The 19210-nt window shown below is 42.5% G+C and overlaps 1 protein-coding gene across 1 annotated transcript in view; it reads right to left on the bottom strand.

The window, feature by feature from the left end:
- The window catches only part of ANO1 (anoctamin 1), a 71413-nt gene that overhangs the window by 16571 nt on the left and 35632 nt on the right, over positions 1-19210 (bottom strand). Inside the window, exons 4-14 of the mRNA XM_059474406.1 lie at positions 18946-19044; positions 17830-17981; positions 16577-16631; positions 14107-14158; positions 11601-11666; positions 11049-11104; positions 9540-9581; positions 6451-6515; positions 5767-5901; positions 4391-4551; positions 1479-1561 (exon numbers count right to left, since the gene is read on the bottom strand). Of these exons, the coding sequence (XP_059330389.1) occupies positions 1479-1561; positions 4391-4551; positions 5767-5901; positions 6451-6515; positions 9540-9581; positions 11049-11104; positions 11601-11666; positions 14107-14158; positions 16577-16631; positions 17830-17981; positions 18946-19044 (966 nt within the window). The remainder of the gene's footprint in view (positions 1-1478; positions 1562-4390; positions 4552-5766; positions 5902-6450; positions 6516-9539; positions 9582-11048; positions 11105-11600; positions 11667-14106; positions 14159-16576; positions 16632-17829; positions 17982-18945; positions 19045-19210) is intronic.

The raw sequence follows: 19210 nt of genomic DNA, 5'->3' as shown, positions 1-19210 counted from the left end.
GATGGTTAGACACTATTGGAGAAAACCCAGTCTATTCATGTTCTATATTAATTAACATTACTGCAAGTATTGTGTGAACCTGGCATCTCTAAAAACACCAGAAAATGAGATACTTTGTGCTTTAGCATTTCACTTAAAACCCAGACTGTTCAATGTGATTCTAGCTTAAGTTTCCCCCAAATCAGCAACAGGAGAACCTAAAATCCTGTGAAAAACCCATGACTGTATTATTTATCAGTGACCACCAAAAACACAGAATAAAATATATGGAATTGACAGGTGCTGGTTTGGCTGTGCAGAGCTCTGGACTCAGACATGAAGCTGCCATTGAAAAGATACACTTAATCCTCTTCACTTTCATGGATGCTAACAAGTTACCAAAAATAAAGGAGCATATAGTGTCCAGGAAATAAATCTCTATATTCTCCCCCAGTAAATAGGTATGGACCAGCGCAGAGGCTGCTGGCACAGGGCACCTAAATCTATTTTGGAGGAGATAAACATATTAAGGGGAGATAATTCCTACAGAAAGGCTCTGGGGGCGAGGGGAGCCATGGCTGTGCCAGGCTCAGCAAGCTGCAGGGTGTCAAAGCCAGGAAGGGCTGCTGAGGCTTGTGTTTCACGTGAGCAGTATTTGTTGTGTATCTATTTAGGACATCTAGAGACATGACAAGGGAGGTCATACTTCTTTTAATAACAGCAGCAGGGCAAGGCTGGGGGCTGGGACTGTGCTCTGCTCTGGGAAGGTGTCCCCTTTATTTTCTGTAAAGTGGCAAAATCAAAGCCAAAAAGGTGGAAAACAGTTTCTTAGCTGACTGAGGATTTTCTCTCCTCTCTTTCCAAAACTTCATTGATTTTGAAGGTCTTTTCTTCATACAGATTTGGGCCTTTTCTCCTTTATTCTCTTCAGCAGATTTAGAATAAACCTGGCCAGAGGTATTGCTTTTTTTTTAGCCACTGCAAAAAACTCCACCACCTCCACACTGTGTCCCTCCCCATGCCTCAAGCCCACATGTCTGGCAATGCTTTCTGAGGTATTTTCCAAGTCAGGGCTTGATCCTGCATCGTTAAAGTTAACAGGAATTTTTCAGTGCTTTTTTTACAGCACTGTAACTTTATCAGCTTCAATGCACTCATTTCTGATTTACAGCAGTGTGTGATGAATGAGGTCCTTGGCTCTTGCCACCCTGACTTCAGCAGAAGGTCTGAGCTGGATATTCCATGCCTACACTGCTAGGTGTGACCCCACACTTCAAAAAGAAAAAAAAAATAGTCACATTTTGTGGCTATACAATTATGTTCCCATGGCAACAGGACCGGACTAGTCATGCCTTTGCTACAGAAACCTCAAACGCTTCATGTATAGGGATTTTCCTTCCTCCTGTAGGATGGAACCCTCCCAGGAACATGAGGCAAAGTCTGTAAGGTCAGGGCAACAGCAGGGCAGAAAGCAAAGAGTCAGAACTGAAGGGACAAACCTCCTCCTCTTCAAACCCAGTCAGGTCCCACCTGTAGTTGAGGCGCATCTGTTTTCTCTTCCAGTGCTCCATAAAGGTGGCAGCTGAAACAACAGTTTAACATGTAACACAGATTACCACAGAACTTCATTTCTGCTTCTTTTTATTCAACAGTCAGGTCTGGCTGGGAAACACTCATGTGCCAGGAGCCAAATGTTTTATCCAGGTGAACTGAAGAAAGGGCATTTGTTACATCCACAGCTTCATGTAGGAAGATGCCTGCAATTTTTAAGGGGTCTAAGAAAGCCAGTCAGCCAAACTTATTTAAATATTTTATCACAATTAGTATGTGTGACTAATAATATTATTGGTCTTCAATTGTGTATTGTTTCATTTGTTCAATGTTTTATCCAGGTGAGCTGAAAAAAGGGCATTTGTTACATCCACAGCTCCATGTAGGAAGAGGCCTGCAATTTTTAAGGGGTCTAGGAAACCCAGGCAGCCAAACTTATTTAAATATTTGTATGAGTGACTAATAATATTATTGGTCTTCAACTGTGTATTGTTTCATTTGTGAATCCAAAAAACCTGAATCTTATCTGTACAAAATAGGAATGATTTCATTTGCACTGATGGCAGAGTTATTCCCTCAAGGATATAAAGATAAAGCATTTTTATAATTACATCCACCTGTGGTCACAATAGAGTGGTTGGCTCTAATCATCACACTCAAACCCAAACACTCTCGTGAAAGTGTGAAAGAGGAAGCCTTTTAGTTTTAATCATTAGACACCCAGCCATTTTCTTTTTGATGGAGAAGGGTCAGAGAAAAAAAACCTCGTTAAAGCAATTCCTGATTCCCCATGAATGATCCCAGTCTATATCAGTCTATCTGCCCCTGAGACCGAGCGAGTTCTCAGAGGACATATTTAGATGCTGGGAATACACCAGTGTTGTATAATAAATAAGTGATTATGAAAGAGGGAAGTCTACCAAGAAATGGTGTTCCCAGGGGAGCTTCCCACAGTGAGTATTAACAGATGTGCTCAGAAACATTTGTATCCAGAAAAAACAGAGGCAGGGAGAGGGTAACAAAGTTGAACAGAGAGGAAAGGACACCCTCTTGACTGGAGCCAGGCTGGGGCCATGACATTCATTCGCCTTCCAAGCGAAACTTTCATGTGGAAAAGCTACAGCTGAGCCCCTTCACAAGCCACAGGCTTCCTGTGAATCAGGGTGGCCAGAGCTGTGTCTTGAGAGGGTCCTTGTCTCAGGGACCTGGAACTGCCTCTCCTCTCCTCACAGTTCTCACGCTGGCTGGGGGCTGCAGCTTCCATTTACAGCCAGAGATGTGGAACATGACCGAGATGCTGCTGGAAATCCTCCCGTGGCACTGACTTACAGCAGGGCAAGAGGAGAGGACAGTGTCTGGAATGCTGCCTTGTTCTGGGAGCCCTGGGGGAAGTGCCAGGCAGCTGCATCCCTGCTCTGCCACGAGCATCTGCACTTCCCTATTTCAACCATACATGAATTTGATGTCACTAACTCAAATCTGTGTGGAGAAAGTTCTCAGTTTTCCAGTTGAAAAAGAAATTTTTGAAACAATGTTTGGTTTATATGGGATTGTACCACAATAAAACTTTGTGTTGACTCCAAAGATCTTGAGAAGTTTGACATCCCACTCCAAAACCCTCTCAGATTTTGTGCAGGGCCCAGAACCTGGCTTCTGCCAATCTGCCTTACTTTGCACAAGAGTGTAAAAACTGGATGAAGAGACCCATAGTTGCCTGCTGTGGAAAGGGAGGCAAACTTTTACTTTTTGGACAAGAGGATAACATGCCAAGATCCATGTGGGGCTCCCACTAATGGTAAATGAGGGAGACCAAAGCTGAACTTGACTTTCCTTTGTGGTACCTGACAGTGCTGCATCTAAAACAATGCTACCCCAAACACAGATCCTGGGCAAAAATTAAAATTAAATTATGCTGACATGTACGTATATCAGTTTAGATGAATGGTAATGTACAAACAGTTCCCTATGCACTGAAAGAGATTATTATTATTATTATCACCTCACTGTGAATTAATATAACCTGTTCTGAAATATAATCCAGAACAGGTTATATTAATTCACAGTGAGGTGTACAGGGGGGCTTGTGCTGCTCTCACTGCTGCTGGGAATATGTAGCCATGAAAGCTCCTCTCCCCCAGAGCCCATTCCTGGAGTAAGGAGGTTCCCCATCCCTCCCCCAGTAGGGACAGGAGAAGCCCTCCATAACCATTTCTGAAGGCATCCCCACAAAGATGTCATGAGAGGGCTCATTTTTGACCCTAGTGCCAGAGACATGCCCAGAAAGGTCTCAAAGCATGAGGGCAGCATCAGGACCAGGAAAAATCCCTCTGCACCACTGTTCCCTCTTCCCAGCCTCCTTGCATGATGTCTGCCTGCTGATAACCCTAATTGCATCTCAGACAACACTCAGGAATCAATGTTGGTTTGTCCTGAAGACGCTAAAGGCCATTACACTTCCCCCCAGAGCCCTCCCCTCAACCCCAGAGTACATTAATACATTTCTTCTGTAATGTTCTAAAGTGGAAGCTGGCTCTGCAAAGAGATTTTTTTTTTTTGGCAAGCTGTGCAATCCCGTTAATGAAATTTTGACAAACCACGCAGCAGTTTTATGACAGATGCTTAACAATTTCATTTGCTATTCAGCTTCAGCAACTTTTTGAATTTTAGTCTCCAGTCCAGAATATAAATTTGGGTGTGACAGTTTCATGGGAAAGAAAAAAAAAAAAAGGAAGAAGAAAAAAAAGATAAATTCTTTCTATCATTTACTGCCTGTGTATAAATATACTGCTTTATCTCCTCTGTTTCTTCCGTTGTATTTTTAATAATTAAAAGCTTAACATCAAGGCATAGATCTCCTTACCCCAGAGAGCCATGAAGACTGAGAAGAAGACAGTTGCAGGGTTATCAAACAGATGACTTGCACGGGCAGTGGCACAAGCAGAGCTCATCTTCCAGTAACTGCACGTTTTGTCACACAGGGGACACATGGTGATGTTGTTTCTCTGGTCACACATCTCCATACTGCAACAAAGCCACAAGAGAAGGGAAAAGCGGGGTCAGGATGGCTCCAGCTTTGTGCTCTGGTGATCTTTTCTCCTCTAGACAGCAGCTGCTTCTGTAGGATCATTGGATACGATCCTACACCATTGCAGGGGCTGAAATCCTCATCTAAGGCTGTCTCCCTCCCTCCTTCCTGCGCCAGAGCCATAAGGCTCTATGCTTTCTACTCTAAGATCTTACAGAATAAAATAAATAAAAATAAAATAAAACACTCTTGTTTTATCTACAGTGATAGATAAGGTACAGGGGAAGTGCTGAACATCAAGAGACTGGAGTTCAACCAATTTATCTCCTCTGTATTCCATCTGTGAAATAGCAACAGTGACCCTCCCTCTGACTTTCTTCAGCTGTTGGAAGCACTACAAAGCAGTCTTAATGAACAACAAAAACAATTAAATCTATTTTTTGGTACCCATTATCTGCTCTGTTATTCAAGATTGGTGCTTGTTGTACAAACCATGTAATTTGCATCTCCAGCTGATGATGCATGCAGGGCGAATAATGCAAAATCAGAGGCCTTTAAAAATGTTTTAATACAAAACTTGATGAAAGATTAAAAGTAGGAGGACATCCAGATTTTGTTGACGTGATCACAGTAGCTTATTTGAGAGATATATATTCTTGATGCATCTCTCTGTCACACAATGCCCTCCTCAGCACTCTGTGCTGAAGCACCAAACCCCCTCATTAGCAGAATTTTGCTGGTTTGTTTTAACATAATGATCTGAGTTTGGGAAAAATCCCAACCACCTGAGCAACTGGCCAAGAATTATTTTTAGGACATCAATGCAAACTGCCCAAGTAATAGTAACAATGAATGCTAATGAGATAGAAATGGGCTGCTCTGTGCCCTTGGGAGAGCTCTGTGCTTTACTGGAAGCTGAGATCAGGGAAGCTGTGGAGGTGGATTAATTTGAAGCACAGCTTCCAAATGATGAAGCGTGAGGATAGAGAGTTTTAGGAGCACACCATCCTGCTGCAACAGCCAGCTGGGACAGATGGGAATGGGGACTGGGGTGAAGGGATGTGGGTGGCACAGGACAAGACCCAGCAACAAGAAACCCCAATTTCAGCTGTGCTTGGCCTAGATATTACTGATAAAACATTTGTAAAGCAAGGCAACTTTGAGCTTGAAGTGCCCTCTAACAGCAGAATTTATTTATTCATCTATTTTACCTGGGTATATTCTCATCCACAGTTGCACAGCCATAGAGGAAAACGATAATCCCTACAATTGAAGCTGGAATGAGCATTTGTGTATAAACTCCCAGCCAGGCAAAATATAGCCCAATCTTCTCTCCAAAGTATTTTCTGAAATACATTTAGAAAAAAAGAGAAAGAAATGAGAGAGACATGTTTCCTATTTCTTAAAATATAATGTGGCTAAAATTATGAATCACATCTGGATTAGGCATGGAGAAAGTAAGATGACCTGTGGGAATTTTTTTTTTCTCAGAGGACTCTCTTTCTCATGATGCTTGGAGTCCATCCAGAGATACAGGCACCCTGAAAACAAGTTTGTCCCACTGGTCATTTTTTCCCCCCCACTGTGTTTCTGTTGTGCAAATTGGTATCTCTGGACCTTCAGTGAGTGAATCCTCTTAAAAAGGCATCTTGCTTTCCTCAGAGAGTCTTATCACGAGCAAACAAAATTAATTAAAAATATATCCCCCGCAAGCTTTCACTGTGTGGGATATATCAGCATGTTCTAAACTCACAGAAAACTCCTTTTCTCCCAGTGAATTTCCCATTCTCTGGAATCTCCTGGGGTGAGGGCGCACTGAGGGCAGCATCCACCCAGGGGAATGGGGCACGAGCATCCCTGCAGAGCTTCATCTCTGCCCAGGGTTGAACTCTCACCTCACCAAGTCGATGGGCTGGTATTTATAAAACACTCCATAGCTCGCCCACTCCTCACACAGGAGCTGGAAGACAGAAAAGCACGAGAAAGGTGAGAGCTAAAGCACCACCAGGTTCTGCTTTGGACGCTGCAGGCCCCGCAGGCCTCACCACGCCAGGGTTTCGGCCCAACACGCGCAGCCTGAATTAAATATTAAAAGTAAATGAGATGGTTTGGCATGCTCCAACAGAGAGATGGATTCCAGCATATTGAAAGGCTCTTCAGCAGCGGGACTGATGGACACCTAAGCAGAGACAGGGACAGCAGTGCTGGTTTTGTGGTCCGTGGGCCCAGCCACCCTCTGGGGGAAGAACCTTCTCCTGACATCCAACCTCAACCTCCCCAGACACAACCTCAACCTCAACCTCCCCTGACACAACCTCAGGCCATTTCACTATAATTCAGCATCCAGAAAGAGGTGCTGGGCTGAGGTGCCTCAATTTAAAATTTTTCTTCAGCTTTAAACCACAAGAAGCCAACGATTTCTACTCTTCCTTTTTGTCAGGATGTGGGCCAAGGAAAACAATGATCCCCGTTACTGATTTGCAAAACTGAATGCCTCACAAAAATAGGTTTCTCTGAGACCTTCAACTCATCCCCTATTTTGTAAAATATATAAATAGTGTTTCTCAACCCTCACTTTCGTCCCTCATTCAATTCAGCCAACAGAGTGACCAAGAAATGAAACTCAATGGGGAGCAAAGACTGAAACCAGTACCAGTGCAGGGAGGGCAACAGGATGGATCTTGCTCCTTGACCAAACAGGATGTTATTCCCTAAACTCCAGGCTATTTTATCATGGGAAACTTGACAGTTGTCAAACTCCTACACGTCTCCAGTGACATGCAGCAAACAGAAAAGGGCACACCAGAGCCTGGCCACTGCCCATGCCCATTCCTGCTGCTCACACTTGATCACAGAGAAGTCCCAGTGCAAACCATGTTCCTACAGCAATTTTGGAATTCCCTTGCCAAACCATTAACAGAGATTTTTTCCAAGCTGAACTGCTGTACTTATACAAATGGCTTGACTCATTAAAAAACCAACAAAGCAACTTCTCAGCTTTTACAGAAATATGACGTCAAAAATGTAAATGGGATGTAGGTTTTCCCCTCTGCAACCAAAAATCATGAATCATTATTAATTTCCTTACAGCAGTAAGGGAAGGAACCGAAACTTAACGGCAGGCCTTTATTAAACAGCAACATTCTTGCAAATTTTTTTTTATTCTGCTTTAGGTTTATTTCAACCACATTTTCCAAAGGTTTAAGGCCAACTGCCTATGTCTGGGAAGCAATGATTTGGGACACACCTCAACATCCACATGCAGCACTAGCTAAACCACTTCCTTCTATATATACTTTTTAAAATTTTATCTTTAAAACTAAGTTTATGCTGAAAATTAGATTTCTGTTCTGTGATACAAGCTGGTCAGCCATATCAGGAAAACACTAAGCTGAGAAGATTTTGCATCAGTGCCATGTTTTAGTTTTGTGCAACTTGAAACCAGATTTGTGCCTAAAGTACAAATGAATTATCTCATTTATCCTGACATTTATTCAAAGCACAGCTTCAAAGACATGATTAGAGGAGATCAGCACACTAGACCTAAATATTTACTTCATTTCTAGGCCTCAAATCTTTAATTTTCTTGTTAAAAAAGGCACAGGCCCAGCCTAGTGTTGGATAAGATTAAAGAAAGCTTCAAGAAACCAGAAGAGACATGCCAAAACACACCAAAAGATTATTTGATGGAACTTAAAGTCAAAAGCCAAGGTAAACACTTCCAAACACACAATGAACTTGTGAAATTAGTCAATTTGTGAACTTTGAGATGTTAGTAATGCAGAAGATAATTTGGACACTTCCAGAAAACATGGACTTCCATTCTATTTTTAGTTGAGTGATGTGTTGCTTAATAATGAAAAGACAAATGTGTGGTATTTTTAACACAAATCAATAGAGGGAGGGAAATAACATTCACTGTCTTTTGATGAGCCATTTGCACCTGAAGGACCAGCACACTATCAATTTTTAGAACCTATTTTTATGCATAAATCCTGAAGATCTTTAAATCTGCTTTTCCTATGACCTGACTGTTCAGAGCATATCTCTGGAGAAAATAAAAATAAAAATCATGACACAAACAGGAAAAGCAAAGTTTCGGGACTGAAACCCCAGCACATTCAGCACCCAAATTTAGTAGCTCCTCCTGAGAGAACTGGTTGTCACCTCTCCACTTCAGTTTTTGTCTGATGCACAGACAAAAGCCACCCCTTCTTTGGGGAAGTGTGATAGGGAGGATGAAGTCACCAAGCTTTGAATTTAAGAAATCAGCATTTCCACAAAGAGTGGAAAATTTTGGTTTTTGCTCATACTTCCATACTATAAAGTACTACTTCCTAGTTCCTTAGGAAAAGTACTTCCTTAGGATAATTTCTACTTGTTTTACCACAATGAACAAATGTTTTTCATATACAGACAATAAAATCACAATTTAAAGCATTAACTTCAGCAAAAAGTGATGCAATGCCTCAGTGTACACCCACAGGACAGCTTCTAGCTGCAGAGCTACATTAAAACATTGTTGAGGACCTCTTATTCTAAAAAATATTCAATATTTATCTTTCCCAATCACTTTCATGCTTATGTGCATAAACTGCCTCTGCCTCCCACTCCTCCAATTCTGATCCTCATGCCATGGAATGAAGCAGGATTTATGCCCAGTACAGACAGCAGAATATGACTGAGCATACTCTCATCAGAGCTGGCCTGAAATAACATTATCTGAACATATGTCAATATTCTTACCAATGTGGCATGAAATGTATCATTACTGAGCTGAGTACTTCATACATATCCACACTACATTCCACATTTGGGCAAATTTAAATGCTGCAAAGCACTTTTTTCCTTAAGCTGCTTGGCATTTAGTGCCTTTTTGCAGCATTTTCTGTGGGATTTTGGCAAAAACATCCAGATTCCAACAGGTGACTCTTCAGGCTGGGATTCTTGTGAATATGTTAAACCCCCCTGTGCATCAACTTACTTTTCTGTCATTGGGCTCCACGTTTTCACCTTCATAGTCACCCTTTAAAGAGAGAGAAAAATCTGCGTCATCCAGCGGCTTGTGCCAAGAACTGCTCTGATCCTGCATGCCCACGTCTCCCACTCACTTAATGCATCAAAACCAGAAAAAGCAATCTGTAAAATAATGCTGTATTTTAGGAGCCCATTTGTCAAGGCACACTTTGTCTTCTGTCGTTGGGCACATTAGGAGAGAGCAATAGTGTCTGTCATGGGGGGAAAAGGAATGAATAAGTGATAAAGGTGGCCTAAAAATGTCCAGGGAAAGGATGCGGTATTGCCATGGTATTTGGGGTTCAGCTCAGTCCACTGGGAAGAGAAGGAACCAGCTGAGAGAGCTGCTCCCTCTCCAGACTCTCCAAACACTCAGGGCTGATTAGATTTGAGGTTTTAATTTGGAGCTATTTTTTGAGCAAACTAAGACAATAAATAACTTCTTTACAAGATTATCAGCAGCTGTCCAAAGATGTGAGGCTAGAACAGGAAGAGAAGTTTATTTAACCTTACTTTTTCGATTTCCACACAGCACTACTGTAGTTTGAGAGCCCTGACATGTATGACAAACATCAGGCAGACAAAGACACTGCTCTGCTCTGGGGTGCTCCAAGATAAAGCTCTCACAGTCCCATGTAAAACCAGTGTGAGTGTGGGGAACAGAAAACCAGGAAGACACACTTCACCCTCAAATCCTAGGCCAAAAAACCAGCACTGGGCTCCACAGCCCTTGGGCACTCACACTCAGCTCAGGCGTGAGCAGTGTGACAGGCAGCCCCTGTGACATCTGCCAAGCTTTTCTGCAGGCTAAGAGTGTGTGCTTGTCAGTTCTAGTTGCACCTTGAGCCTCTAAATCAGAAGGGCACCAGCAGCCAGCTCTGTGCACCTCTGACAGGATGGGGGTCCCTGGCTTGTCTTGAATGCCACCAGAATTCCTGAGCTCTCACTGATGAGCACCATAGCTGAACACACTCTTGACATCTCACTGAACTGCTCAGAAGCAAACTTCATCAGCAGGAAGGTCTCCAGTCACATCCAGCCCCATGGAATACATGACATCAGATCCTTGCTTATGGTCTTACCTGGTTGCATGGACACACAGCTACTGACACCTCCACAGGGAGATGTGGCCAAGGGAACCAGCTACTTGGTGCCCCAGTAATAATGTGTTTCTGGCACTGGTGTCAGAGGTCTTGGGGGCAGAAGGTCAGGAAACAACAGGAGAATTTAATTTGCTAAAACACTGTAACAACTCTTCTAATGTTACGTTCAAATTTATGATCATCGGCGGTAGAACCGAGGTGGGGAATTCCTTAAAAGCAGCAGAGGGATGGAAACAACATGCAGAAGTGACTGCAGTCATGACACAAGGGAGAAAAAAGTCAGTCATGTTTGGTATGATGCCACCAACATGTCACACATGAGGGATTTCTTGGTGACAGAAGACGTGTGTAAAATATATTGTGAGATCACTTACGTCATGCAGAGGATATGCAGCACTGTAAACCCCATTGGCAAGCAAGCTGGTGATCCCTTGAAAAATAAAGACATAATAGTTATTTATAATTTCAAGGTTAGACAGCCTCACTTCATCATCCTTCCAGGAGATCTCCCTCAAAATAACAGCCATTTGATCAGATAATGATTTTGCTGCCATCTTATTCCTTTCCATGTAGTTTCATTTTTAATCATACAGGTTATTATACATGACTCATTTTATGAAATGGAAAACTGCAGAGAGCAAGAGGAAGTCATATATATTTGAGAATCGAGAATTAGAAGCCAATGACTTGGAATTAGTCATTAAAATAAATTACATTTTCTGAAAAGTCAGTTTGATTTAAGGGCAAGCCTGAAGATTTGAAAGTGTAGCAGAAGGCTGGATCACAAGAAGAATATGGCTGGAATTGATGGCACAGGGAAACCCACATCCACACACATCACCCACGCAAAGTGTTGAATTCAGGTGTCAGATTGATCAGAGAAATTGTAGGGAAAGCCTTTGCAAAGACCTTGGCGTAATACTTACCATATTTACCACATTTTCGTCTTTTATTTAAAAGGGCAGTTTCCTTCTTTCTTCCCTCTCCTTTCCCTGTTTACACAGCCGTTTATTAGTGACATGCATGAGGCTGAAAGCAATTAGTGCTTCATCTATTAAATGTCTGTGGCACAAGGGACTGGGAGGAGTCCTGCCTTTCCCAGGGGTGGTGTCACTCCTTAACAGGGGGCAGAGGGAGGAGTTGGTGTGGAAGTTTGGAGGAATGCTGCACCATCCCCAAAGGTGGCTGGACCTGGTCCTTTGGAGGGCTGTAACTCATTAATTCTCTAATGTTCTTTCCTCCTGCAGCTGCTGGCTTTAATAGAGCTACTTCCAATTCTGTTCACCATGTCTGGAAGCATCACATTGCCCATGAACATACATTTGGGGTTGGAGTGAACCAGTCAGAGCTAAGTCAAGCACTTGTCTTTGTGCAGGGCAATGGTGATTAATGCCAACTGAAAAAAAATTAATATATATAAATCTGGCCACTAGCATTGGGAAGGATTTGAAAAGACTTTAAAAAAGAAAAGAAAAATGAGGTGTTCTGGTGAGCTACATGCTGCCCATCAGCTCATGGCTAAGAAAAGAGTGTGGGACTGGGTGTGAAGGAACAGTGACTATGAACCAGGAACCAGCTCACTGTAGAGTAATTTTTGATTGCTCTTGAAATGAGGGTTGTTCAAGTTCATTAACATTTTTGAGATACTAATCACCTGCTGGAAGAGCAGCTCCAGGAGTGCTCAGTATCTTGCAGATACTGATATTAATTTTCAAAGCCCTATTTAAGATTATACAGGTCTATGAATTGTCTGCAAATGTTTCCACACTCCTGGCAGACACAACTGGTGAGCAGATAAATGATTTTTCTAGGGCTGTGAGAAGAGCTACATAGTCCCCTTCTACTACAGATCTGAATTTAAAAGTGAAGCCAGATCCACATTTTCACAAAATTTTCTCAATAAATAACAAAGGCCGCAGTGTTCCCCTGGGCAGCTGCTTTTTTCCTGCTGGGCAGCGGTGCTGCAGCATTATCAGTGTTTGTTTAAATCTGTTTGCCACCTCTGCTGGGTTGTAACCCAGCATTCCAGCACTGGAACACAAAGGGGCTGATTGAGTTATGCAGGGCTGGCCTGGTGGCATTTTTATTACTCATATTGTGTGGCCTTGCCAGTCTCAGGTAGAAGAACCATCCAGGAATCCTAACACTCTAACATACATGAGTGTCTTCCCTATTCAACTAATCCCTGCTGTGCTTCCCATTTACTGAACCAAAAAAAAAAAAAGTCAACTCCAAGGCAAGAATTCAAACTGAGCTCTGTGACCTTCCTCTTTCAAGAGTCCAAAGATGTAATTTCCAGTGAAAATGATCCAGCACCAGACTCAAAAAGGGTCTCGAAAGTCACAGAATAATTTGAATTTCCCATGCTACAGAGAACCGCACTTCTGTTAATACTGGCTGGACACCAAATTTTAGTGTATATTAGGAGTCAACAATTGTGCGTTGTATGTTGTTACTTCAACACAAAAGTCAAAGCATGGAAATAATTTGTGGCGTAATTGTTCTTCTATTATTTGATGTCTTTCTAAGCAGCTGATGGGTCAATATTGAACAGAACTACCTGTAATTCAAGTTCCTATTGTTTTATTTAACATTTTTGTAGGCAAATACATGCCATAACAGATTTCATCAGTTACCAAACATTTTCTTCCATGTTTACGCACTTTTCTCACTTTGTTTGGATTTACCATTAACTATTTGTTAACTTTGGTTCCACAGTCAAGTATCATGTGTAAAATAAAGTATATAACAGCTGAGCAGGATCAGCTGCCACCAAATCTTCAAGGTGGCCTGATTTGCAATTCATCTCTATTATGAGTTTAATTTTTACAGCACAAACCCTAGGGCTGAAATCCTGAAACTCTTGGTTGTGGTAGCACAAACTTCTCATCCCCTGACTTGCAGCGTCTGCTCTGAGGGCTGAGGTGCCCTGTTCCAGTGCAAGCCTTGGCCCCTGGCTGCTCCAGAGGGCTCATCTCAGTTCCCCTCAGGACAGTCGAGACCATTCCCCTCAAGTCACTGGAAAACCATCCCACTATAAAATGTGAGGCTCCTACTTGAATGAAATGGGCCAAGCCACAGATTTTCACTGCAGGTATTGGATTTAATTTCACAGAAATAACCTCAATCCATTTCAGGGAGTGTAGAACACAGAGCACATCTCATCTGCTGGTTTATGTCACCATCCATCCTAAGTCACATCTGCAGGGCCTACATGCTCACTTACCATTTAATTTAATCTATGAATTCACATTTGAGAAAATGTCAAACAGCTGCATAAATTGAATCAGATTTCCAAATAAAACAATTACATCCACATACATTGAATTAGAGACCAGGGGGAAAAACTAAACTCCACAGCCATTTACAACATACAATTATTTTCAATACCTGAAAAAGATATTGATCTTAAAGCTAAATAAAGTTCCTTACCCATGCTATATTTTGCTTTGGTACACGTCGTTCTTTTCAATATTTCATAAACCTACAGAAGCAAAAGAAAAGGCAGGGTTACTTCAGACACCGCCAGTGACAAGCACAATCTTTTTGTGTACAGCTCAAATATTGGCCAAGCCAAGATGTGGATGAAGTCATCACTCTTTAATAAAAGTCATGGTGTTCAGGAGAGCGGGGCTCAGAGCTCTCTGTGTACAGGAGAGAAAAGCTTAGCTAAATAGTCAGCTACCAGGAGAACTGATGGGGGCAAACAAAGTTACATCTACCCCTGGCACAACAGAAATGCAAGTTTTGCTCATGTTAGCCATCGACTGGAGCTCAGGGGTGTTCTTCCACCTGGAGCAGCTCTTCCCTGGCCTCCAGGGCACAGGCTGGCTCCATCCCAAGGAGCCGCACAGAGCTCTGGGCTCACGGCGTGTACACAGCACGCAGCCGTTTATCAAACTGGACTAACACAGGCTGACCTTAACATCTCTGAGCCTGCCTGACCTCAGTGGCAAAACAGATGTATTTATTTTGGGATTTACTGCACTTATTGTCGAGTAACCTTTGCACAGCTCAGCAGGCTGCCCGCGAGGTTCGGCTTTTGGCCGTTCCGATTTCTCTGGCAGGGCAACCAGGCAGCACAGGGAAACCTGGAGCAAAGACACCTCCTGCCCACTGCCTGGCCTGCCAGCAGAGCTGGGGACTGTTTCCCAGCTCCCTAATCTATGTGCTAACTTGACTCTTGCCCAATTCCCTGGAGGAAGCAAGTGAGGGCATCCGGGGCAAGTCCCACAGCTCATCCCAAGTCTACATATGAGTCTGTCGTCTTGTAACCCCGGTGAATTAAAGGGCTGTCACAGAGAGATTTCCAGTTATATAATACATTTTTTTTATTTTCTTTTTTAATAACTGAAAGGTCTTTGGCTTAGTTTCTATTCATCAAAGACTCATGGGTAGTGACTAGATTCTTGTTCATTTCGCAGTAGGTGGAAGGGTCAATATTTGCACTGCGGTTCAAAAATACATTTGAGAAAGGCAGGGGAGAACTTTAAGAAAGAAGAATACAAACAGCAATGCACACAGAATAAAATGATGTTGGGAAACATTCAATATGTTCTTCATTACTGGGTGATTTGCAGGGATTTCACACAAAGCAGCACAGCAGCAGCATAATTCTTATACGCCCAGTGTTCCTTCAGTTGTTTAAAAAACCCTTGTCGCTCCTTTTCCTCTCAGCCTCTGCTCTGAGCTCCTGCTTCAGCCCCATTTTCCAGTCAGTCTTGCTCACCCTCTTGTTCCATGGAGCCATTTTGTCTTGCTGCCTTGCTCATCCTGTCATGAATTTGAACTCTTCATTTGTTGAGTTCTTTGTACATCCAAGATTTTTTCCCTATACATCTGGACAAATAAAAAAAGCCTACAAACAAAAGCCAGGCTTTTTTCCCCCACCAATCTCAAGTTAAATGTTTTATTTGCAAATACACCAAATCAATTTTTTTTTTTCTTCCCCATTTCTGTGCTCCTGCATCTGCCTCCCCTGGTCCAGCTCACCTCACCCCCATAACCAGTGCTCACATCAAACCCCTGCTCTTCAGGCTGGTGGGGAACTACACTGTGGAATAAGCTGGAATTTCAGAGCAGGAAAGGGAAGTTGGATATCTTACACCCCTTATCACCACAGCAATGAAAGGCAGCTATGACTGGCATATAAGCTCTTTTGCAAACCACTTGGCATCCCAAAAGGCTGAAGTTAAATATAAGATAAAAGCATGCTGGCAGTCACATTCCAAGGCACCAGTTAGGAGCAGTGGAATGGGGCAAAGAGTCCCTGTTATCCTCTGAAATGTGCTGCAGCCAGGGCAGCTTGGCACTGCCCTTTCCAGCTGCCCTGGATGTCACACGAGCTGGCCTTTCAATTCCTCCTTTGGTGGCTATAAATGAGGCTACACCTTCTTCCCCAGCTCTACTTTACGTTCTGTAAGTCAGGTAAAAGCCATCAACCTCAACACTTTCAATACCACCATTACAGAGAATGTCCCCGCAGAAACTATAAATAATATTCCCTGAAAACACCTGGCTGTTTCGTTAGAATTTGTCTCGGGGTATTTAGCAGCATTTTGCAAAAAGAACAACGTGTATTTACAAAAAGTTAAACCCCTCGTGGGTGCAGGCAGCTGGTGGGCAGAAGGAGTGGTAAAATCTAAACATTCCCTGGTGATATCTCTACTAAGAAAATTAACCATGACCTAGAAAGAAGATCCAAATTATTTTCCAAAAGGCAGCAACCTGTTGGCATCAAACAGTACTCAGCACTAAATCTGGAATCATTTCAGTACCTGATGGCACAGGAGATCCTTGGCATTTGGTTAAGAAAGATAAACTTGAACAGGCATTGCACTAAAGCTGTTAACACCACGACTGAGGCAATATCCACCATAAATTATTTATAGGCAGTACTTACTATAGTGCTTCTGGTTTTACTGTCGAAGAAGGAATCTTTGTCAGACAAATCAAATCTGTTAAAAGATTAGAAGGAAGCCCATTAGGTTAAAAAAAAAAAAAGTCAGTAATTTCCTGTTCTTGTTGACCCCTTCAATATTTTCATTTCTCCTGGGGATCTCTCAGAGCTCAAATCAAAGAACAGCTTATAGAAGAAACCCTGCTAAAAAGCAAGTCCAACCCAACTCCCACAATTTAAAGAGGCTGCTTATACATTTCACTGGTTTTATGTCTCTATAGGTTTTTCAGCACAAAAGAGAGTGTTGATGCTCATTTAAGTTGAATCCCTGACCACTGCTGGCCTTGAATTTCCCCTCATAATCTTTAATTTTCCCTGTGAGGCCTCTGTTTCCTCCCCTCACCCAGCAGAGACACAGGTGCTGTTCCTGGAAAAGCCACCTGCAAACAGTGTGAGACCCATGAGGAGCATATTCTGGACCTTCCCTGAACCTCCAGGAATGCCCTACACGCAGCCAACACACAAAGACATTTCCAGCAAGCCCAAGGACAGGCCAAGATGTCACACACACTGCTCTGCATCTCTGGATGAAACCCTCAAAGCCCTGGGGGTGCAGGGAAGAGATCCTGCCCTAGGACTGCTGCTTGTTCCAGCTGGCACATCCATAAACACGGCCTTCAAAGTGACTCCTCTGGGATGCTGGCCAGGGAAGAGCAGCAGCAGCGCAATCCAGGGCAGGAGAAGCTTTGGCTGGGCTCTACCTCGTGATTTTTTCCCTACACCCACATTTACAGCTGTTCTTGCTGATCTGGGACGGATGGCAAAGCCACCTCTGACTTCACAGCACTTCAAAGGCAAGGCCTGCTTGGCACTACCTGTGTCAGCTGCCCACACCAGATAGATGAAATTATTCTGAAATTTATCAACCCACATCTCTGGCTACAAGTTTTACTGAGCAATTTATTTAATGTGGAGAAGAGACTGTTATAAATCACATTATAAATCCCCTTTTGGCAGCCTGGCAGGTGAAGTTATGCAGGTACAGTTATACAGATGCACATTATGTGCTACAACAGCAGCTAAAACACACAGAGCCAAAAAAACATCCCCCAAAAAGTAAATTTACTGCAAAATGGAAATATTCTTCACAGCAATGCCCACCAAAGTGTTGGTGTTCATGTTCCCATTCACCCTCTGGTGCCTGAGCTGCTGTCAGAGACTGGAACATGTGGATATTCAGGGAAGGTATCACTCACAAGTGCTGCTTCTCTCTGGAGAAGGGGTAGGAGAGGCGTTTCACTGTCTGAGGTTTGTGCTCTGCTACTTTGGGCTGGATGGGCTCCGTTATTTTTTGAATCACAGAATTTATCTTTTTCAGGAGTCCGTGGGTCTGGTTGATCTGATACATCTGAGGGGGCAAGGAGAAAAAAAAACAATCAGTGAAACTTTACTGCTTTTTGGTTATCCATAGGTCAGAGTGAACTGTGAGGAATCAACCAGCAAGTAGATAAATATATCACAATAAACTATTGAGGAGTGAAGTTTACATTCTTCAAATCATCAGAAATAAAGGGATGGGAACGTCAAAGCAAGGGTTAGGGAACCACAGGATCACAAAAGACTTTTTTATATAATTGTGCTTCTGATTAAAATCCCTGGTAAGTGAGGCAATAATGGGAACTAATATGAAATCCAAACCAAAAGTGTGGTTTTAGTGTTGTAATAAATGATGCTGGGCTTGGAGACTGTCTCTGGCTCCATTATGGACTTCTTTGTGCAGTCTGGGACCTGCACTTAGTCTGTGTTTAAATATTAATCCATCTCTGAGCTGTGCTCATTGAGCAGGTAGCTATCTATCTATCACAGGTGATTTAGAATTGATGAAAATACACTGTCATTCCTTTAATGATGTTTCAAATATTCTGAAAGGTAATTTATTTTGTGGTTGAGTGGCCCCAGCTCCTGCAAACATGACTGACTGTGTATATGAATAGTCACTAAACCCAGCAAGCCAAATTCCTATCCTGGTGTTCAGTTTTAGCAGTCTTCAGGTGAGAAAAAAATGTCCAAAAGGCACACAGAAATTTCACCATCAATTGAAACCTCTTCTTTTAAAACACACTGAGGATGAAATCACTCTCGTCATGTACAGACAGTGGTAGCAGATGGAAATTCTTAATTTCCATTCTTCCTTCCACTTTTTCCCTCTGCTGCCCCAAGCAAGTACATTTGTGACTTTCATTTCTGGTGCACATCAGTTAATTGCTTTGAAAATACTCATGGAAAGAGAAGCCTGCATTTATAAGGTGCTCTGAGAGGAACATATGTTTAAACTACGCCTTCATGAGGAAAACAAGAAAATCAAGACTCACCTTTTTTGTGGGCATCTTGAGCTTAAGGAATTCTGCCTCTCGACACAACACATTCCACGGTGCATGTATTTTTACAAATCCAATCCCATGGATTTTGGTCTTAAAAAAATAAAGGCAAAAACAAAAAAAAAAAAAAAGCAGGGGAAAATGTTACTGATGAGAGGAAATTAAATACATTACCCCTTGTGATTCATACATATTTAAGGAACAAACAGTCCATTAGGGCCAACATGATAAATCTCATTTGTTTGAGGGAGTTGGTTTC

The sequence above is a fragment of the Ammospiza nelsoni genome, chromosome 6, assembly GCF_027579445.1.
Source record: "Ammospiza nelsoni isolate bAmmNel1 chromosome 6, bAmmNel1.pri, whole genome shotgun sequence".
In the NCBI taxonomy this organism is placed as follows: Eukaryota; Metazoa; Chordata; class Aves; order Passeriformes; family Passerellidae; genus Ammospiza; species Ammospiza nelsoni.
Note: the sequence above shows the minus strand (reverse complement) of the source record. Positions and strands in the feature narration are given on the sequence as shown.